This window comes from Oncorhynchus tshawytscha, linkage group LG32 (genome assembly GCF_018296145.1).
Source record: "Oncorhynchus tshawytscha isolate Ot180627B linkage group LG32, Otsh_v2.0, whole genome shotgun sequence".
NCBI lineage: Eukaryota > Metazoa > Chordata > Actinopteri > Salmoniformes > Salmonidae > Oncorhynchus > Oncorhynchus tshawytscha.
The window spans coordinates 13605469-13629593 of record NC_056460.1 but is presented as its reverse complement, the minus strand read 5'-3'; the positions used below and the strand labels follow the sequence as shown (position 1 = coordinate 13629593).

The 24125-nt window shown below is 40.8% G+C and overlaps 1 protein-coding gene across 1 annotated transcript in view; it reads left to right on the top strand.

The window, feature by feature from the left end:
• LOC112233718 (VPS10 domain-containing receptor SorCS1-like) overlaps window positions 1–23885 on the top strand; it is a 104777-nt gene extending 80892 nt beyond the window's left edge. The window contains exons 7-13 of the mRNA XM_042310655.1: window positions 2076–2222; window positions 3005–3107; window positions 3741–3759; window positions 12730–12882; window positions 13723–13894; window positions 22244–22420; window positions 23252–23885. Coding sequence (XP_042166589.1) covers window positions 2076–2222; window positions 3005–3107; window positions 3741–3759; window positions 12730–12882; window positions 13723–13894; window positions 22244–22420; window positions 23252–23593 — 1113 coding nt within the window. The 3' untranslated portion in view covers window positions 23594–23885. The remainder of the gene's footprint in view (window positions 1–2075; window positions 2223–3004; window positions 3108–3740; window positions 3760–12729; window positions 12883–13722; window positions 13895–22243; window positions 22421–23251) is intronic.
• The last annotated feature ends 240 nt before the right edge of the window (window positions 23886–24125 follow it).

Here is a 24125-nt window from a genome sequence, read left to right as displayed (position 1 = left end):
CATTGTTGTTTTGCCTACGTAGATGTTTCCACACGCACGCATACAGGTAACTGCCAAAATAAGAAAACACCAACACAAAGCGTCTTAATAGGGCGCTGGGCCACCACGAGCCAGAAAGGGTTCAATGCGCCTTAGCATAGATTCTACTAGTGTGTGTGGAACTCTATTTGAGGGATGGGACACCATTATTCCACAATAAATTCCATTATTTGGTGTTTTGTTGAGGGTGGTGGCCGCTCCAGAATGTCCCATAAATGTTTAATTGCGTTGAGATCTGGTGACTGAGACGGCCATGGCATACAGTTTACATAATTGTCATGCTCATCAAACCATTCAGTGACCACTCGTGCCCTGTGGATGGGAGCATTGCCATCAGGATTGAACTGCTTCACCATAGGTTGAAGATTATCCCTCAGAATGGCTGTGTATTTATTGGCATTTACCTTGCCTTCTAATGGGGTTGAGTTGTTCCATTCCAGGAAAAATCACCCAAAACCATAACAGAGCCACTAGAACCCTCATTTACTCAGGTGTTTCCTTTATTTTGGCAGTTACCTGTTGGTCCATATGTACTATTACTAGATGACAGCCACACATACAGTACCAGTCAAAAGTTTGGACACACCTACTCATTCAAGGGTTTTTCTTTATTTTTACTATTTTCTACATTGTGGAATAATAGTGAAGACATCACAACTATGATATAAACATGTGGAATCATGTAGTAACCAAAAAGTGTTAAACAAATTGTCACGCCCTGACCTTAGAGAGCCTTTTTATTTCTCTATTTGGTTAGGTCAGGATGTGATTTGGGTGGGCATTCTAGTTTGTCTGTTTCTTTGTTGGCAGGGTATGGTTCCCAATCAGAGGCAGCTGTCTATCGTTGTCTCTGATTGGGAATCATACTCGGCCAGCCTTTTTCCCACCTGTGTTTGTGGGTAATTATTTATTTTCTGTGTGTGTTTGTGCGCCACCGTTGCGTCACGTTCACTTTCTGTTTACCTGTTTTTTGTTGAAGTTTTAACTATATTAAAGATGTGGAATTACATGCACGCTGCACCTTGGCTCATTTATGACAGGGAGTTTGAAGACAGTGAACGTGACACAAATCAATTTATATTTGAGATTCTTCAAAGTAGCCACCCTTTGCCTTGATGACAGCTTTGCACACTCTTGGCATTCTCTCAACCAGCTTCATGAGGTAGTCACCTGGAATGCATTTCAAGTAACAGGTATGATTTGTTACATTTATTTGTGGAATTTCTTTCCTTGTTAATGCATTTGAGTCCATCAATCAGGGGTGGTATACAGAAGATAGCCCTATTTAGTAAAATACCAAGGCCATATTATGGCGAGAACAGCTCAAATAAGCAAAGAGAAACAACTGTCCATCATTACTTTAAGACAAGGTCAGTCAATGCAGAACATTTGAAGAACTTTGAAAGAACCATCAAGCGCTATGATGATACTGGCTCTCAAGAGGACCATTCCAGGAAAGGAAGACCCAGAATGACCTCTGCTCTGCTAAGTTCATTAGAGTTAACTGCACCTCGGATTACAGCCCAAATATATACTTCACTGAGTTCAAGTAACATACACATCTCAACATCAACTGTTTGGAGGAGACTGTGTAAATTAGGCCTTCATGGTCCAATAAGAAGAGGAGCATTGCTTGGGCCAAGGAACACAAGCAATGGACATTAGACCGTTGGAAATCTGTCATTTGGTCTGATGTGTCCAAATTTGAGGTTTTTGGTTCCAACCGTTGTGTCTTTGTGAGATGCAGCATAGGTACATAGATGATCTCAGGGAAACAGGGAGGAGGTGTGATTGTGTCGGGGTGCTTTGTTGGTGAAACTGTCTGATTTATTTGTGAAAAAATCTAATTTTCTCTTTTATACGGTATATATATAGCACCCTCAGCACCCCTACTTCCCACGGCTATGTCTGTCAGGGGGCATTTTGGGTACTGTTTAGTGCATGAAAAATAGAATTAAAAAACAATAATCTGTTCTGGTGCTTGGATTGTCTAATTTTAGTGTCTGTTTTAGGATTTCATCTCTATTTCTCCCTAGGTAGCAGGTATCAAAGGCATGCTGGTCGATAACAGGAGGCTAGACAACCAAGTGAAGATCTACATCACCTACAACAAGGGCCGTGATTGGAGGTTCCTGCAGGCCCCGGCGACAGGCCTGGCTGGCAACAACACCCACTGTTTTCAGGTGAGTTTATCTGAAGCTAACAGGGAAGGCTCATCGCTGTGGTAATCAATCATGATCTAAGACTGCCTGAACTCTGAGGGGCTTTCCCGGACCCAGATTAAGCCTAGTCCAAGAGTTAAATAAGCATACTCAGTAGATAATCTCCATTGAAAGTTCATTTTAATCCAGGAATGTGTGTTCAGTTCCCTTCAAGTTATATTCATAAATGATAACAGTCGTGTTACATCACAGACTCAAGGAAGTTTGCTTACTCATCTTAACAGAAAGGGAATTACTTTAAGTAATCACATTTGCACTATGATGTGAAGACAAATTGTGTACACACTCCTTGCTATTTACAGTTGTTATTAATTTAGGTGCCCTATCTTTCCTTTTATCCCATGTGACGTGACTGTAAAGGATGACTATAACTTTGAGAGATTAGCAGTAAGAGTTCATACTGCTTAAATGCCTACTGAGGCAATTGTTGGGGGTGCACGCTGTACGCTGAGTGGGCTACAGGTTGAATACAATTATGTATTCATGTGACATTCGATTTACAGATTTTTGATTGCCCTGTCAAATCCCATTGCCCATGTATCTTCAGGCTTTCTGAGATGTAGACAGCATAGCAGCTTTTCTTTTCCTTATCTTAAGGACCTTCTCTTGAAATAAAAAGCATATGCTTTGTGCACCTTTAAAGATCAACCCTGTAGTGTTCTATGTACCATTGGGGATTTGATTGACCAGTGTATAATGGCTTCGTCAAATATAATGGACTGTCTGTCATTTCTCACCCTCAGCCTTTCTGTTCGCTCCGTCTCCAACTGCAGACGTCTGAAAACCCCTATGTGTCAGGTAGCATATCAACCAAGGCCTCAGCACCGGGAATCATAGTTGCCACAGGTGAGAGAATACAGAATGAACATTTGATAGATTAGATTAGATTGTCCACGTATGTGGAAATTCACTTGGCTGAATAGAAAGACATCTATTCCATTTAGGTAATGGTACAAAAGGAGAATAGCTCACTATCATTTCCAGTTAGTGCTGAAATTCCATTTGATTATGAATATTATGCTGATTATCCAATCCCTAACATTACTGATAGGGATCTGCAAGTCCTGCTATTAACAACTCATCTTCAACTGTGTGGGAAAATACTGTATTTTAGCAATAAAAAAAATACCTAGGAATCTGCTTTCTTGATCTCTGTCCTCAAAACAATTGTCCTTCCTCCTATCCGAATCTGTCCAGAGACACACTATAGCACTTCTGATGTTGTCCTTACTCGCAGACGTTTTGGTGATGCAAAGTCACCGGGTTTATTTAAGTAGGCCAGTGCAGACTGAGGACACAGCAGACTATGTTTGTGTGTGAGTTTGTGTTCGGGTATATCTTGACACAACCCTCTGCTTCGGCCCAGTTCATCACTCGCCCTCACACACACGCACAAGTCTGCTGGTGCATAGATCAGTTGGTGAACCTGACAAACATGATGTGGCTCAAATCTCACGCTTTTTTGTATTTCTACCACAGGGAACATTGAGTCTGAGCTGTCAAACTGTCAAATTGGAGGAGGAGCACAACGTCTGGTTTCTGTATAAAGGAGAGGCCTTAGTCACTGTATAACAAAAAATGCCGGGTCAGGGAACCAGATCATGATGTGAGTAGGGACGATGGAGGAATGGAGGGAAGACATGAGTAGTGATGAATGATCTAGAGATGGGGGGGGATGATGTTATTTTGTCCTCCATTCATTTGGGACACCGTTGTTATATTTTGTGGGGGGGGGTGATTCGTGGAGATGAAGGGAAAGAGAAGGTATGACGTGTTTAATCTTTCTGTCTTCCATTCTTTTGGGACTCTGTTCCCTTTGGTGAAAGGGAGGGATGATATCATTTGTCTCTCCTTCTTGTTCACTTGGGGACCCTGTTCCTCTTGGACAGAAGAAATAAGGTGATGGGAAGTAAAGAATATAGGGTGTGGGAGGGAGGAATTTCAATTCAACGAATGCTAATGTCCCGTCTTTAACAGACTTCTAAATTGGAGATTCATAAGGGTTGTCAGTCTGTTAGCTTTGGAATGACATTTTTAACGAGGAAGGTTCCATTACTCATAGACTTGAGGTAATTGGTGAAAACTTGAGTTGCTGGCAACCCTTGTAGAGTTATATTAACTTGTGTAACCATCCAGTTGCAATGGAGAAACGTTTTTTTGTTGTGATGGGAAGAGTGAGGTAATCTAACTTTGGTTTCTCAATGTTTTTCGGACACTTCAGCCATAGTTCCAAGTGGGAGCTTATCAAGATAGACTACAAGTCCATCTTCAACAGGAAATGTACAGAAGGAGAGTATTAGACGTGGCACCTTCACAACAAGTTAACTTTTTATGGCTGCAGGGGCAGTATTGAGTAGCTTGGATGGAAAGGTGCCCATATCAAACGGCCTGCTCCTCAGTCATAGTTGCTAATATTTGCATATTAGTAGTATTTGATAGAAAACACTCTGAAGTTTCTAAAACTGTTTGAATGATGCCTGTGAGTATAACTGAACTCATATTGGCAGGCAACATCCTGAGTTGAAATCAAAACAGGAAAGTCAGAAATCTGAGCTTGTATGTGTTCACCAGAGTCCCCAATGAAATCCCCTTGAGATATGAATGATGTTGCACTGCCTAGGGGTTCCACTAGATGTCAGCCATCAATACAAATTATAATGAGGCTTCTTTGTTGTTATGGGAGTGAATGAAAGCAGAATATATCAGCTGTCCATCAAGCAGCCATTTTGTGATCCCACTTTTTCCTCATGGTAGTCACATGCGTTCCATTCTCACGAAGACAAGAAGGAATACTCCTGTTGGAACTTTATTGAAGCTATCTGTTAAAAACATCCCAATGATTGATTCTGTATTTAGTTTGAAATGTTTCTTCGACCGGTAATATCACTTTTTGAAGTTTTTGTTTGATATAACGCTGACCAGTTTTTTAAAAATCTGACACAGTGGTTGCATTAAAGAGAGGTATATCTATAATTCCATGTGTATAACTATATTATCATCTATATTTATGATGAGTATTTCTGTTGAATGATGTGGCTATGCAAAATCACTTGATGTTTTTGGAACTAGTGAATCTAACGCGCCAATGTAAACTCTGATTTTTTATAAATAAGTATGAACTTTATCAAATAAAACATGCATGTATTGTGTAACATGAAGTCCTATGAGTGTCATCTGATGAAGATAATTCAAGGTTAGTGATTAATTTAAGGCTATATTTTGCTGGAAAATGGCTGTGCTTATTGTGGTTTGGTGGAGACCTAACAATCGTTTGTAGTGCTTTCGCTGAAAAGACTATTTGAAATTGGACACTTTGGTGGGATTAACAACGAAAATAGATTTAAATTGATATAAGACACGTATGTTTTAGGAATTGTAATTATGAGATTTCTGTGGTTTGAATTTTACCGCCCTCTATTTTCACTAGTAGTGGTCATATCGATCCCGGTATCGGGATTGCAGCCATAACAGGTTTTAAGACCTCTTCAAAAGGAAGTCAGTCCGATTCATCAATACGTGTCCCGATGACCTAATACCAATGTATTTACATGGTAGTTAGGGACTAAACTTTATTATTAATAATGAGTGATACCTGGAGAAAAGCAGACCTCTATGAAATTAAAATGGATGGCCCTCCCTTCAGAAAAAATATATTTTTACTGTGCCTCCCACCCACAAAATAATAATTCAAACATGAAGTCTATTTAACCTCACTTCTCGGACAGAACAGAGCAGTTTTAGAAACTGTTCTTCGTTTTGTAAGCTTTACATGACAAAGTAGCCAGAAGGTTGTGGATTCACAGACCATTGTGGACAAGGGTAGGGGTGAAAAGATATCCATTGTAATAAAAACACTGCATGAATCTATACAAGGATATTGTTAAAAAAGAGGATAGTCTACGTTTGGAACAATGCGAAAGTTGCCTATCAACTGTAAAAAATCTGTGCAACAGAACCAGTTACAACTGAAATATCTGATCATCAATTAATTTGCCATTTGTTAAAACCTCTCTGGGATAGGCGGGGTGCTTGCGTCCCACTTGGCCAATAGCCAGGGAAAATGCAGAGTGCAAAATGTAAATAAAATACTATAAAAATCCAACTTTCATTAAATCACACATGTAAGATACCAAATTAAAGCTACACTCGTTGTGAATCCAGCCAACATGTCAGATTTCAAAAAGGCTTTTCGGTGAAAGCATAAGATGCTATTATCTGATGATAGCACAACAGTAAACAGAGAGAATAGCATATTTCAACCCTGCAGGCGTGACAAAAAACGCAGAAATAAAATATAAATCATGCCTTACCTTTGACGAGCTTCTTTTGTTGGCACTCCAATATGTCCCATAAACATCACAAATGGTCCTTTTGTTCGATTAATTCCGCCGATATATATCCAAAATATCCATTTATTTGGCGTGTTTGATCCAGAAAAACACAGCTTCCAATTTGCGCAACGTCACTACAAAATATCTCAAAAGTTACCTGTACACTTTGCCAAAACATTTCAAACTACTTTTGTAATACAACTTTAGATATTTTTAAACATTAATAATCAATCAAATTGAAGACGGGACTGTGTTCAATACAGGAAGACAAAAAACAAAAAACTGACGCTACTTTTCGAATCATGCACCTCTCTCAAACAGTACACATAACGTGACATTCATTCAAGATGGCCGTACTTCTTCATTACACAAAGGAATAACCTCAACCAATTTCTAAAGACTGGTGACATCCAGTGAAAGCGGTAGGAACTGCAAACAAGTCCGTCAGAAATCTGGTTTCCCAATGAAATATCATTGAATAGACAGTGACCTCAAAAACAAAATCTGAATGGTTTGTCCTCGGGGTTTTGCCTGCTACATACGTTCTGTTATACTCACAGATATGATTCAAACAGTTTCAGAAACGTCAGAGTTTTTTTTATCTAAATCTACTAATAATATGCATATCTTATATTCTGGGGATAGATAGCAGGAAGTTGAATTTGGGCACGCTATTTATCCCAAAGTGAAAATGCTGCCCCTATCCCGAAGAAGTTTTTAACACATCAGCCCTATATCATCACTTAGGTCTACAGTACATGCACTTTTTTCATTTGGGAAAATATAATTTTCTATTTTATTTTATTATTGTTGCAAAATAGATTTATGTTGACTGGGCATGGGAACGTAAGAGCATCCTCTAGACCAAAAGAACAAACTAGGCATGCATAGCTCACAGCATGATCCTCAAACCAAAGACTGGCCAAACTCGTGTTTTTATTTAATTCTAACTACAAAAAAATGTCATAATTTTATACAGCCTAAATACGAAATGTATAGGCATGTTGTTGAAATGCTGATCGCTCCTGCCAGCCTGTAGCACGTCACAAATGTTTCACAGTTGATTTCTTACTATAGCCTGGAAATAATAATACTATAACAATACATTTTTGTTCCTTCTTAGGCTACCTGGCTTACTCCTGACTGATTTAGAGTTATTATGTTGTTTAATAACCTGTTGAAATGTTGAACGTCAATTGATAGTGACAGAATCACACATTACAAAGTACATTTTTTTGTCTCCTCGGCTATAGAAGGTTCTAGCACAGCCTCTGAATATCATACAGACAAACCAAAGATATCCCATATGCATGGGAGTTATGTCTTCAACTGGCATTTCAGAGCTTGTTTCTAGCATAAAGCATTGTGGACTAAGGCGTCATAATAGATCACTTTATAGAATCAGGTCCATAAATGTTTTCCCCAAAATAACAAGCTAACAAGGGGTTAGGCCTTTTTTTTAAACAAAAGCCATAATACCCTCTTATACCCCCTCAATTCAAGTTCTGGTTTTCACTTAATACACCACCCAGCTAGCACAGTGGATCTGGGCCGATTCCGTCTGAGAGTTGGGGCACTTGGCTGAGAGTCAGACTCGGCCGACGTCATGTGGCCCGAGTCTGTGCCACCTTCGGCAGTATTACTTATGGCTGGGCTGCGGGGATAGAGCTTGGGCCGATTCCGGTGTGAGTTATCTGACCCAAATGTATTATTTGGGCCTCGGACCAATTGTGGCTACTCTCTGGCAGGTGATAACACGGGCTGCTTCATATAATTAACACTTCATTATTTATTTATTTTTCTCATTGTTTCTATGATCAAGAAATGTAATAAACATTTAAATGTAATTCTTCAAGAGTCCTGTTTAAGTAGTATTTTAGTACTTTGATACTTTGTGCAAGGCACTGATAAGCATTAACTAGTTTGTGGATGGAGCCTCCCCAGTGGCGCAGCGGTTTAAGACACTGCATCGCAGTACAAACTGCATTGCTACAGATGCTAGTTCGATACCCCTGTTGGCGGTGACCGGGAGACTCATGAGGCGACGCATAATTGGCCCAGCGCCTTCCGAGTTAGGGGATGGTTTGGACGGCTGGGATGTCCATGTCCTACCTCGCTTTAGTGACTCCTGTGGCGGACCAGGCATGTGCATGGTGACACTGTCACCAGGTGTTTCCTCCGACATAATTGTTTCTGGAGTGGATAGGTATAATTCGTATGCATAACATGTATAATAGTCACATTTTACTATATCAGGTACTTTTGTGGACATTTATTTAAAATATGCATTGGGCCACTTCTTTTGGGGATTCTGGTAAGATGCCGGCAAAGTCAGCTGAATTCCGGTAGACGGAAACAGCCCGAGGTGCTTGGGCCGATTCTGGACAGTCATTCATTTTGATTCCGGGCTATGTCCGACACCTGATTCCCGGGCCGATTCAATCCGGCCCCCCGGAAGAGGGCTGCTTCTGGGCCGATTCCTCATTGCTAGCTGGGTTCGATATGACGAAAAGTGGGCAATTATTTTTTTAAATAATAAATAAATTTGTCCAAAAAAATGTGGGTGTGTATAATTTGTATGTATAATCGTAATATCTAACATTAGTAGATTGGGTAATTTTGTGTACATTTATTGAAATTTGCATCGGGACGTTTCTGGGGGATTCTGGTAAGATGCCGGCAAAGTCGGCTGAAATCCAGGAGACGGAAACGGCCCGTCTGGGCAGTCATTCATTTTGATTCCAGGCCGAGTCAGACACCCGATTCCGGGCTGATTCAATCACTTCCGGACCCCGGAAGAGGGCTGCTTCTGGGCCGATTCCTCATTACTAGCTCTTCACGGACTCTGATATATTTAAGGAGTGCATGGTGACTGAAGGAAATGGCTGACAGTCTGTGAACAGTAGACTATAATTTCATCTGTCAAACAGGTAGGTCTACTTCTTATTTCTTGAATAGGAAGAAAAAGGCTCCAACACAAAGTCCTCTTGATGTTAGTAGCCTAAAGTCAAATTAAACTGCTGCTGCTTCATAGAAATGTAGGTTATGTAAATTACTTGAATATGGCTTATTGTGAGGTCAATAAATCTGATAAACAGCTTCAATTATATCAGTAGCAAACTCACGTTCGGTCTTCCATTTCATCTTTGTTCTCTCCTTCTCAAACTGAACAGGACATCAGTAGGCCTAGTCCTCGCGATTAGATACAGTGCCTTGCGAAATTATTCGGCCCCCTTGAACTTTGCGACCTTTTGCCACATTTCAGGCTTCAAACATAAAGATATAAAACTGTATTTTTTGTGAAAAATCAACAACAAGTGGGACACAATCATGAAGTGGAACGACATTTATTGGATATTTCAAACTTTTTTAACAAATCAAAAACTGAAAAATTGGGCGTGCAAAATTATTCAGCCCCTTTACTTTCAGTGCAGCAAACTCTCTCCAGAAGTTCAGTGAGGTTCTCTGAATGATCCAATGATGATAAATACAATCCACCTGTGTGTAATCAAGTCTCCGTATAAATGCACCTGCACTGTGATAGTCTCAGAGGTCCGTTAAAAGCGCAGAGAGCATCATGAAGAACAAGGAACACACCAGGCAGGTCCGAGATACTGTTGTGAAGAAGTTTAAAGCCGGATTTGGATACAAAAAGATTTCCCAAGCTTTAAACATCCCAAGGAGCACTGTGCAAGCGATAATATTGAAATGGAAGGAGTATCAGACCACTGCAAATCTACCAAGACCTGGCCGTCCCTCTAAATTTTCAGCTCATACAAGGAGAAGACTGATCAGAGATGCAGCCAAGAGGCCCATGATCACTCTGGATGAACTGCAGAGATCTACAGCTGAGGTGGGAGACTCTGTCCATAGGACAACAATCAGTCGTATATTGCACAAATCTGGCCTTTATGGAAGAGTGGCAAGAAGAAAGCCATTTCTTAAAGATATCCATAAAAAGTGTTGTTTAAAGTTTGCCACAAGCCACCTGGGAGACACACCAAACATGTGGAAGAAGGTGCTCTGGTCAGATGAAACCAAAATTGAACTTTTTGGCAACAATGCAAAACGTTATGTTTGGCGTAAAAGCAACACAGCTCATCACCCTGAACACACCATCCCCACTGTCAAACATGGTGGTGGCAGCATCATTGTTTGGGCCTGCTTTTCTTCAGCAGGGACAGGGAAGATGGTTAAAATTGATGGGAAGATGGATGGAGCCAAATACAGGACCATTCTGGAAGAAAACCTGATGGAGTCTGCAAAAGACCTGAGACTGGGACGGAGATTTGTCTTTCAACAAGACAATGATCCAAAACATAAAGCAAAATCTACAATGGAATGGTTCAAAAATAAACATATCCAGGTGTTAGAATGGCCAAGTCAAAGTCCAGACCTGAATCAAATCGAGAATCTGTGGAAAGAACTGAAACCTGCTGTTCACAAATGCTCTCCATCCAACCTCACTGAGCTCGAGCTGTTTTGCAAGGAGGAATGGGAAGAAATTTCAGTCTCTTGATGTGCAAAACTGATAGAGACATACCCCAAGCAACTTACAGCTGTAATCGCAGCAAAGGTGGCGCTACAAAGTATTAACTTAAGGGGGCTGAATAATTTTGCACGCCCAATTTTTCAGTTTTTGATTTGTTAAAAAAGTTTGAAATATCCAATAAATGTCGTTCCACTTCATGATTGTGTCCCACTTGTTGTTGATTCTTCACAAAAAAATACAGTTTTATATCTTTATGTTTGAAGCCTGAAATGTGGCAAAAGGTCGCAAAGTTCAAGGGGGCCGAATACTTTCGCAAGGCACTGTACTTTTTTGGACAAATATAAAGTCTGGAAGAAGCCTTTGACTCACCACGCAAAGTGCCATCGTACACTGCACAGTCATTTGTTAGGCAGCACAAAGAGGTTTACATCAGCAAGAGCAGGACAGGCCGGGGCTCATGATTGGGAGCGCCTATCCATTGCAGTCTGTAATGCAGTAACCTAGTTTTACATACACCATCCCAGCAACGCAAAAACTCACATACTTATTTTCCACCATAATTTGCAAATAAATTCATTAAAAATCCTACAATGCGATTTTCTGGATTTTTTTTTTCTCATTTCGTCTGTCACAGTTGAAGTGTACCTATGATGAAAATGACATGCCTCTCATCTTTTTAAGTGGGAGAACTTACACAATTGGTGGCTGACTAAAAACTTTTTTGCCCCACTGTATATAACACTTGATATATTATATTGATAATAAGTGAAGAGAGATTAGTATTAATATGTAACTTAAACAACCTAGGAGTCTGCACAACTATAATGTACTAAGCTGGACACCATACATTTGTTTGACTTAATGGAAAGAAATTGAATCAATACATTACCAAAGCTGTGATTCAGTGGTGCTGTAATGTCCTTAACTGGACACTGTACCCTCATTGGACTCACTTGGTCCCTTATAACTATTATCCCGACCAACCAAAACACCATAACTTCATTTGACAGCCTGTCAGTAAATTGGGGGAGGTTCCTAATCACACTGAGGCCAGACCAGGCCATAGTGAGTCCTAGAGGGATCTCAGGCTTTGTTGCGTCCTGTTTTTCAGGCTAGGTAATTCATTGATAAATCATTGACAGCGTCATTATTATAATGGGCACTTGCCTAACCTGCTTTGCCCAGATGTAAATTACTTTGTGATTGGGAGGAAGTTAACGTCCCCCGGTGGAAGTCAGCCATCCCTGACCTGGCTGCCTGTGTTGACATGGAGTCCCCCAAGGCTCAGTCTTCCTACCTCTGCTGATCTGGAGCTTTTGTCAACCGCAGCCCAATCAATATATAATAATGATGTGTTGCAATGCAATAAATATCTATTATATGTATTGTGCTGAGGGATAGGAAAGAGAAGCTGCAACCTATAACACAGTAATACTGTACATCCTTTGGCTCAAAATCCTATCAAATCGTATTTATTACATGCGTCGTAAACAGCAGGTGTAGACTAACAGTGAAATGCTTAATTACAGGCTCTTTCCAAGTAATGATTTCTTGGCTATATACACGGGTTCCAGTACCGAGTTGACCTGCAGATGTATGAGGTAATTGAGGTAGATATGTACATATACAGTAGGTAGAGGTAAAGTGTTGATATTGATCACATTCTGTATGTGATTTGTTATAGTGATTATGGTTATGAACGGCGTAGAGAAGGGAACTGTCTACCAGCGTTCTGGTTCAACCCAGCTGTTGTATCAAGGAGCTGCAGCCAAGGACAGAAGTACCTCATCAGCACAGGGTGAGTTGCACATAGGGACAAAGTTTCTAAGTTGTCTATTCTAATTGAAGGCAACCCTTCTGTATATTTCTGCTCAATGAAAGGTAAAATATTTTTCTGTTTCATTTTGTATAGCATTATGTTAGTCATAACATGGTCCATGATAAAAATCCTGAATATGTATCACACATTTCAAAAGAGAAGTACAAACACACATTAAAACTTACAGTGGCTACAGTGTCTCTCTGTATAGGTTGGCCAATGCTTCTTCATCTTCCCACTGTAATGAAACACTGTCAGGGTGTCACACACTCTGGCACAGCTCCTAGTGTGAATAGTGATATTGTCTATTTAGGCCTGAGTCATTCACCAGACAGTAGATCTATACTGAGTGACATAGTGTACTACTGAGAGCCTCAAAGCACTGTCAGGAGTCCTAGGACACAGATTAGGACGCCTCAGGACGGTGGAAGTCTGAGGAGAACGGTTCATCCTTCATTTAGGTTCATCCTTCAATCCGCCTCCCCAAGCTTAAAAGTCAAGTTTTGTCTAGGAGTTAGTAAGCATTTTGGAGTTTTGTCAATGTTTACCGACAACTACTGTATGTCTTGTGTCAGACATTAACTTTCAGGGTTAAACGTAATATTTTGTTAAGTAGTTACTAAGCATTTTTATGTTTAGTCAAAGAATAGCAAGTCTTGTTCACTAGCTCTGTCACTTCCACAATCACTTTGAGGTTAAAACACTTTCAAGTTGACGTGAGCAATACCTTAGCCTTGTTAACTAGTAGTGTCATGAAGCCATAACCTCAGTAAACCATACTGAACATGTACTAACTCATTCATATGGCATCTTCTTAAGGTACCGAAAAGTGGTGTCCAACAACTGCACCAAGGGAGTCAAGGACATGTACACACCCAGGAAGCAGATGTGTCCCAACAGGGCTCCAAAAGGCCTTTCTTTCTCCACCAGAGAGGGCAAGCTTACTGCCGACCTGCTCACCAACGTCACCTTCCTAGTGCATCTGGATGAGGTAGGGCTGGGCCAAAAGCCAAAATGGCTTCCTTTTTGTATATCATTATTCTGGGCCTAAGAGCACAAATAGACGCCTTTTGTATACATTACTGTTATGAGTAGAATTGATTTTTACCTTAAGCCATGGAATGTAAAACAATGTGCTCAGTAGGCCTGTTACTGAGTAAAATATGGATGTTTCCTATGTTCGGCATGGATGTTTCTCCAGGCATACGCCTGAAACGATTTCACTGTTATGTCATCCCATATACACCAACTCCTGAAAGGTTGCAAGACGCCATCACCTACACACAGCTACAGGCCCCGAGCTGAGAGACAGAGTAAGAGATAAAGACCTAAGAGAGAGAGGCACCCCTGGAGACCCTGTTATAGAGTGAGACTCAGAGTAGCCTCCCTCTAGGGCCAGGGCCTTGCCTCGCTCCCATCTCTCCCTAGACACTGTTCAACCATCTCACATTAAATTCAGGTGGAAGAGGTGCGGAGGTGCTCTGCTCAGTGCGGTGGTGCGTTCCCCCTGCATTGCAGATAAGAAGTGTCTCTCCCACGAGGTCTCTCCCGGGCCCAGCTGTCATATTACAGTGTGATGAGTTGAGGAAATGAAGATGCATTTATTTCATTAAGACAAGTTTGTGAAATGTATCTTCTAATAATTTCAGTCCCAAAATAATTCAAAGCAACTATCACAGGAGACTAATGGAGGTGAAGACTCTTCATGGCATTGGGTCTCATGCATTTCGGAAAATCCTTCGGTCCCATTGAATTCAGACTTTAATTTATATTCATAAAGCCCGAGATGGCAGTATTTCTTGGGGAGAGCAAATGGACCTAAATATTTGATGTGTTCACAAAACGAAAAGAAAGGAGAGAGGGAGGTGGAAGAAAGTTTGATGTTTTAAGAGAGGGATGGGATCTGCAGTGTCACACGTCAAGTTTTCATTATCAAAGTGACCTTATAGCATGTCATGTGTACACCAACCAGATTTACTGTACATTAGCTACCTTATAGCATGTCATGTGTACACCAACCAGATTTACTGTACATTAGCTACCTTATAGCATGTCATGTGTACACCAACCAGATTTACTGTGCATTAGCTGCCTTATAGTATGTCATGTGTACTCCAACCAGATTTACTGTGCATTAGCTGCCTTATAGTATGTCATGTGTACACCAACCAGATTTACTGTACATTAGCTGCCTTATAGTATGTCATGTGTACACCAACCAGATTTACTGTGCATTAGCTGCCTTATAGTATGTCATGTGTACTCCAACCAGATTTACTGTACATTAGCTACCTTATAGCATGTCATGTGTACTCCAACCAGATTTACTGTGCATTAGCTGCCTTATAGTATGTCATGTGTACACCAATCAGAACCAATGGAATAGTCCCAAAAAGTGCAAATCAGTCCATCAAGCTCTCCAGGCAGGCTCAATCAAACACTCAAAGCATTTTAAAGAATGTAAAAACTATTTGAACCCAGGTATGACACACCATCATCACAACAGCACTGACATCACACCATTTATACCATCCTTTGTGTGTTGACATTCACCTGAACAAGAGTACATTACACATTCCTACTGTGTCTGCACCTGAACTAACAGAAACCCTCATTGTCAACCAGCACTGCTGTCCAGACCATGATGCTTACCCTATTATGCATTTTGGATTTTGAGGCCCTCTGAGTCACACACGGAGCCACGGACACAAAGCTTGACATTTAGCCAGTAGGCCATCATCAGTCTCATGCAGATTAGCTAGCGATCCCAGGGCACCTCAATAGAGAACTAGAAGTGTCCAGAGAGTGTGAACAACGGATACCAACAAAAGCCTGAGTGACATCGACGCCACCGAAGACCTAAGTGCTATTCCAAGTGCCATTTTGGCAAAGGCTTGTGAGCCAGTACAGTTCCACACAGTAGCTATCACTGTAATCCCTTTTCTTCCAATTTATTCTGCCTTTCTTTATTCGGCTTATTCATAGTTTTACATTTTCTGGGTATAATGGTGTGAAATATACCCCCAGTAGCCTTCCCCCATACACAGCCAACCCTCCTGTGCTTTCACACTCTGCTGCGCTTGAAAAGAAGCAAAACAGATAGCGAATAAGGAGCGAGACAGAGAGAGAGACCGAGAGAGAGAAATCGTTTTTGCCTTTTGTTATTGTTGTGTTTGTTTCGGGACTGGAGCCCCGTTGTGCTAATGCATTGTTGCAAATAAAGATCCCAATTGCATTGCGTTACAATGTGCTGCAGGGAGGCTGGGAGTTAGTTGTGCTTGCTTGCAGGGTATGGGAGGGATAAGTGGGAGGGTTTGGTCGCAGCAGCAGCTGGAGCAACTGACAACTGCTGCAGATACTGTAGAGGCAGAGCAGGGAGTGTCTAACACACACATTAGCTCCCTCTCACACACAGAGAGAGAGCGAGAGAGAGACACACACACACCTCATTAGCAGTAACAGGCAAACACACTGCTCTCACGGTGGGGCAGAATATGATGCAATCACACAATGCAAACACACAATGCACGCAAATCTAAAGTAAAGGAATGGAATTAAGAATATATAAATATTTGGGCGAGCAATGTCAAAGCGGCATAGAATAAGATACAGTAGAATAGAATATAGTATATGCACTACCATTCAAAAGTTTTGGGTCACTTAGAAATGTCCTTGTTTTAGAAAGAAAAAATTTTTTTTTGTTGATTAAAATAACATCAAGTTCATCAGAAATACAGTGTAGACATGTTGTAAATGACTATTGTAGCTAGAAACAGCAGATTTTTTATGGAAAATCTACAAAGGCGTACAGAGGCCCATTATCAGCAACCATCACTCCTGCGTTCCAATGGCACGTTGTGTTAGCTATTCCAAGTTGATCATTTAAAAGGCTAATTGATCATTAGAAAACCCTTTTACAATTATGTTAGCACAGCTGGAAACTGTTGTTCTGATTAAAGAAGCAATACAACTGGCCTTCTTTAGACTGGTTGAGAATCTGGAGCATCAGCATTTGTGGGTTCGATTACAGGCTCAAAATGGCCAGAAACAAGGACTTCCTTCGGAAACTCGCCAGTCTATTCTTATTCTGAGAAATGAAGGCTATTCCATAAGAGAAATTACGAAGAAACTGAAGATCTCGTACAATGCTGTGTACTACTCCCTTCACAGAATAGCGCAAACTGGCACTAACCAGAATAGAAAGAGGAGTGGGAGGCCCTGATGCACAACTGAGCAAGAGAACAATTAGTGTCTAGTTTGAGAAACAGACGCCTCACAACTCTCCAACTGGCAGCTTCATTAAATAGTATAAAAATAAAAGATTAAGATGGGCAAAAGAACACTGACACTGGACAGAAGAACTCTGCCTAGAATGCCAGCATCCCGGAGTCGCCTCTTCACCGTTGAAATTGAGACTGGTGTTTTGCGAGACAATAGTAATTCACAACATTAACAATGTCTAGACTGTATTTCTAATCAATTTGATGTTATTTTAATCGATAAAAAATTTGCTTTCTTTCAAAAACAAGGGTAAAAAGGGTAAAAAATGACCCGCCTTCACTGAACAACTAAAATACAACTAAAATAAAGCAGCTTAATTTTGCATGAAAAAACAACCTGTCATTCATCATGAATATCTGGGTTCTCTCTATTCACAATGTAGAAATGCTGCATTTAACCTCTCTGGTACAAGAGGTTAGCGTCCCACCTCGACAACAGCCGGTGAAATTGCAGGGCACCAAATTCAAAACAACAGAAATCCCATAATTCCAATTCCTCAAACATACAAGTATTATCCACCATTTTCAAGATACAATTCTTGTAAATCCAACCACCGTGTCCGTTTTCAAAAAGGATTTACTGCGAAAGTACACCATGCGATTATGTTAGGTCAGCAGCTAGTCACAGAAAACCATACAGCCATTTTTCTAGCCAAAGAAAGGAGTCACAAAAAGCAGAAATAGAGATAAAATGAAATCACTAACCTTTGATCAGATGGCACTCATGGGATTTCATGTTACACAGTACATGTATGTTTTGTTCGATAAAGTTCATATTTATATCCAAAAATCTCAATTTACATTGGCGCATTATGGTCAGAAATGCATTGGTGAAAGCACACTTTGCGATTATGTTAGGTCTGCACCTAGCCACAGAAACCCATATAGCCATTTTCCAGCCAAGTCGAGTGTCACAAAAGTCAGAAATAGCATTAAAATGAATCACTTACCATTGATGATCTTCATCTGGTGGCACTCCCAGGTCTCCATATTAGACAATAAATGTTTGTTTTCTTCGATAATGTCCCTCTTTATGACCAATTACCTCCTTTTTGTGCGTTTTGTACAGTAATCCAAATGCTTAAGGCGCGTGCACTAAGTCCAGAAGTAAATCCAAAAAAAGTACAATAAAAGTTAGTAGAAACATGCCAAACGATGTTAAAAATCAATCCTCCGGTTGTTTTTGTCATAAATAATTAATAATATTTTAACCGGACAAAAGCTTCGTCAATAGGAAAGGAGAAACAAGAAAGGTGCGTTCCCGATCAGGGGCATGGCTGATGAATGGAAATTTCCACTGGCCACTGATTGAAAGTGCTGTATCTCCCTCATTTGTCAGAGTAAAAGCCTGAAACAATGCCTAAAGACTGGTCACATGTAGGGGAAGCCATAGAGACTGTGAACTGGGTCCTAAGTCTTTGTATGGTGGATAGACTTTCAATGGAAAAACAGCCTTTCATAATAATAGTATTTCCTGGTTGGATTTTCCTCGGGTTTTCGCCTGATATATCAGTTCTGTTATACTCACAGACATTATTTAACAGTTTTGGAAACTGTAGAGTGTTTTCTATCCAAATCTACTAATTCTATGCATATCCTATCTTCTGGGCCTGAGTAGAAGGCAGTTTAATTTGGGCATGCTTTTCATCCAAAGTTCCAAATGCTGCTCCCTACCCTAGAGAAGTTAACTGAAAAAGTTTCTTCCAGTCCATGGTGAGTAATTGCTTTTCTGATGTCAAGAAGTTATTTTCGGTCATAAGAGAAAGTAGCAGCCACATAATATACACAATAAGTTTTTTTTAAAGTTACACAAAATGCAAAAAAAACTAACAAATAGCCGAATTGGTTGGGAGAATGTAAAACAATCACATAAACCAATGATATTACAGCAATACATAATAACTTTAACATTGAAAATCACTTACATTACAGATATAAAAATAAAAATGTACTTCTGAATGGAACCAGTTGCTCATCCACTGTTTCTTCTGGCCCAGGGCTGTAGAGGTATGGCAGATGCTCCATCCTCTTCTCTCAGATCTCTCTTATGGCCGACAGTTTGTCTCTCACACTTCTTGCAGGTCTTGACTCGCGGTTATCAAATCGTAGCATTCTTGTGAAAGACTTTCAGTAGCATAGTGGCACAGAAAATCACCATTCATCTCTCTGCATCCCAGAGACTACTTGTAGCCTCACCTCGGGACCTATACACACCCTTTAAGATTAGTAACTCTATGTAGGCACACAGCTCAATCTCATCCATCCTTTTCCAGTTAATGGAAACCCTCCAAATTTGTTCTGTCCAGATTTTTTCAATGGCTGGTGTGATGAACATGTAGAATGTTGAGGCGATGTCCTGGGCATGGGCAACTGCATGTCTTGTGTGCCCTGGGGTCATCGTTATGACATTTTGTGCTGCCATCCTGCCCTGGTTGTCATATGGTGACAAGGACCATGTTATTTTGCTGTTCTTTGACAAAAATGTCTCTCTTTCAGCTTGGATTTCATCATCTGAAGATGATGCATCGTTCTCTGTGTTGTATTCTTTCCCATCTACTTCTTCAGATACCTCCTCCTCTTCTAAATCATTGTTCTCTTGTTCCTCCTGGACATCTGAAAAAATCAGATCTATGACCTGTTGGGCACTGAAACGTGCGCTCATGGCTTCAGCAAAGAGAGGACTGGGGGACTGTCATCTGCAGCACCTGTATAGCCTCTGACTGCTTTTAGGACATTTTTATTTAGTCTGAAATTGTTTTTATTTTGTCTGTGAACTTGAGTCATGTATGCGGTTAGTTTTTTCTGAGTTCAATCATTAGCACCATGTGTGTGTCTGAGTCTCTGTGTGTGTGTGTGTGTGTGTGTGTGTGTGTGTGTGTGTGTGTGTGTGTGTGTGTGTGTGTAAATGATTTTATAACTGCTGGGTCAAAAATGACCCTAAAACAATCTTTGTACCCTGGTGGTGTACAGCTTTCATGGAAATATGAACAAAGGTGACGTTTCACTTTTTCTAATGTTGGGGTCACTCTAGGAAAAGTCATCTAATTTCAAGTTAAACATAACGGTGGGTCATTTTTTACCCTTAAGACCACACATAGGTTAAAGTGGCCACTGATTTCAACTCTGTGTATATAGGGTAGCTGCTTCTAATGTGCTAGTGATGGCTATTTAACATTCTGATGGCCTTGAGATAGAAGCAATGTTTTTCAGTCTCTCGGTCCCAGCTTTGATGCACCTGTACTGACGTCGCCTTCTGGATGATAGTGGGGTGAACAGGCAGTGGCTCGGGTGGTTGTTGTTCTTGATGATCTTTTTGTCCTTCCTGTGACATCGGGTATTGTAGGTGTAGGTGTCCTGGAGGGCAGGCAGTTTGACCCCGGTGATGCATTGGGCAGACCACACCATCCTCTGGAGAGCCCTGTGGTAGTGGGCGGTGCAGTTGCCCTATAGGCCGACAGGATGCTCTCAATTGTTCATCAGCTCCTTGCGGAGAAGTGTTTTAATTTCCCCCTGGTCTCTGGATTTGAACAGGGAGGCTTTGTCAATTAGTGAAAGTTCCATTTAAATGTTGTCTCTGGTCACCACGACACTTTCAATCAGTGTACTTTGATATTTTTTATGTCATATATTATGCTAGTGTTTTTTTCTCCATGGTTTTGTACATTTTGAGGTCATTTACAGGGGAAAGAGAGTGCAGGTGATGCTTTTAGCACGATGCAGCCACAGATATCCAATTGTAATTTTTTTTATTTTTACAACAGGCACAGTTTAGGGAGCCTGTCCAAATGACTCACATCACACACACACACACATCCACAGAGACACAGACTTAAAAGAGACACATATATACACACACTTTCTCTCTCTGTCACACATATCACACACATCAAACACACACACACACACACACACACACACACACACATACATACACTGCATGCGTTTGAAAGCTAGGATAAAGATAAAGATTAGTCTCAGTTCAAGAGGATAAGAGTTAACAGAAGCCCAGGCGGAGATGTACACAACAGAAAGCCGAGTCACACCACTGTCATCCGGAGATTTACTGTTAAAATACTGTGTTATGGCCTCCCAGGTGGCGCAGTGGTCTAGGGCACTGCATCGCAGTGCTAGCTGTGCCACCAGAGACTCTGGCCTAGCAACGTCCTGTTTAGGGAGGGTTTGGCCGGTAGAGATATCCTTGTCTCATCACGCACTAGCGACTCCTGTGGCGGGCCGGGCGCAATGCACACTAACCAGGTCGCCAGGTGCACGGTGTTTCCTCCGACACATTGATGCGGCTGGCTTCCCGGGTTGGATGCGTGCTGTGTTAAGAAGCAGTGCGGCTTGGTTGGGTTGTGTTTCGGAGGATGCATGGCTTTCGACCTTCGTCTCTCCCGAGCCCGTACGGGAGTTGAGACAAGATAGTAACAACTAACAATTGGATACCACGAAATTGGGGAGAAAAGGGGGTAACATAAAAATAAAATAAAATAATACCGTGTTATATCTCTCCGCTATAGGAACCTTCACCACTTAGATCACTGTAATGCCACATACACCCACGCCAGCTCCCATTACGGTCTCAGCATGGCAGACCACAGTATTACTCATAAGGTATCACGTCAAAAACATGATAAAGCGTGTTTTAAGTCTAGAATAAATCTTGTTCTTCAACTAAATTCCATCAAAACTATAAAACATTATGACAGTTATGATAATTGTTGAGTAAGATTTCATTCACCTTCCCTTTTCAGCTAAAGTAGTCTTACTGAGAAGAAGATCCCACACACCACCCCAGTGATAATGATAGTGATACTGGCAAGCTCAGTGTGAGAGATCTTCTTTTCTATAATTCTTCATTTAAGAAGGTTTCTATTTCTTTTTCCCAAGCACCTGTAAAATGAATATGTCGATGTGCCAGTGCTTTTCATATTTATCAAAAAATAATCTAAAAATAATATTTCGATGTGTGAGTGCTTTTCATATTGTGAAGTAGGTAGTCTGAAACAATATATATATGTAATTACAATTATATACTGAGGGAATAATCCTCTACTGAGTCTGAATCATCCACATCTGAATCATCCTCTGTGTTTGTATCAGGTCCTGTGGAACATGTCCAGCTGCTGGCTGCATTTGTGGCCATCAAGAACAAGGCAGTAAACCTAACAGCAGTGGTGTGGCCCATCCACTCCAGGACCCTCACCTACTTCTGGTGGCTGGGGAACAGCAGTGAAGTAAATTGGAGATTTGTCCTGGTGCAGACACAGATCCTCTTTTGATGTTATGTATAGTATACAGTATACTGTATGTGGATTACCAACTGTACAACATTAGCAAAGGTAAACTGACACTATTCAAAAGGGGTCTTGCCATATACTGTACATGTACTGCAGTTGTGGCTGGTGTCACTGTAACTAAATCAGAGGACAGGCTTATTGTCATGGCTGAAACAGAAACCAATTGAACAGCATCGAACACATCAAAGACCTGGTTTTCATTTTAGTTCCATTCCATTTCAGCCATTATTATGAGCTGTCCTCCCTTCAGTAGCCTCCACTGATGTATATATGGGTTATACATGATGTCTATGGTATTACATACATTGACCTCTTCTATTAATGAAGACGACTATGATTGAGGTGAAGCCGTCTCTGATTTTGTATTTTGTTCAGACATCTTATTTGTATGTCAGGTTCTAAGTCTTAGGTTCAGGTTCTAGGTCTTATATCCATCTGAAATGGATTTCTTTCATGTTCTGGGGTTTTAGCTAAAGGTTTTAGGTGAAGGGATTTGTGGCTTTTTGTAATATTTGTGTTGTGGAGAAATGACCAGGCAGGAGACGGGAGTACAGTTAGTTTTTTGTTTAGTCAAAACCCCTCGTGCTCTACAGTTCCCGGCATTCCAGTGGGCATGTGCATTTACTATTAGGTGTAGTAACGTAACACTGCCGTAATACATTACTGCTTAGTAACAGCACAGTAACTAATATAAACAGATGTAGATCCCAGATACTACACGGATCAATGTGTGATCATCAATTTTGTCCATGTTCCCTCTTCCTCCAGCCGGTGATCAGCTTAGACGGGAGAATCTCATACACCTTCACCAGCGAGGGAATGAACAATGTTACGGTCCAAGTGTCTTCAGCCAACACCATACTGCAAGACACCAAGACGATAGCAGTCCAAGGTAAGGATCAGTACTACCTCTCGCTCTCAGATCTCCCTAATCAAATTATTCTACCTGATGTAATGCTAATTAACACATATAGCAGCCATCTCACTTGGTATGCAACGTTTGAGGGTACTTTACATTTGAGTATGTCAGGATATATGAGAAGAGGACATTTCCCCAATTATCTAAAAAAGCACTTGTGTGATCAATCATCTCCACTCGTCAAACCGTGAGCATGCGCATACGCACACACTCACACACACCAACATCTCTGTCAGCTTTCCCACCCATCAGAAGGCCATTAGAGGAAGGAAACAACCAGAACATAGATCAGGAGTTTAATTAACCCTTTCATGTGTGAGTTCCAAATGTCTCTTAACGGTCGCCCCAGCGTGAGTTTTTTTTATGCACGTGATGTTAGAACGTTCTTTCTATTCCAGAATGTGATTGTAACAGTACATTTAATCCGCGCTGCCCTCAAACCAAGGCACTGTTTTTATTTGTGTCCATTTCAAATTATTTTCTAGCAAGTTTTTTATTTTCTAAGAACAGTTTGAATTGAGGTGTGTTCCACCTCATTCATTCACATAAAAGTAGTCATTTTTACTTTTGTGGACCAATAAAAAAAATTGACATTTCTGACCCGGACAAAATTCCCCCAACACTTGACAATTGTTAGTGCAGTTTAAGTCTGCAGACATTTGCTCATCTCCCGTCCTGCACACACATGTTCACATGTTCCGGCTGTTGCCTGCATCACAGTCA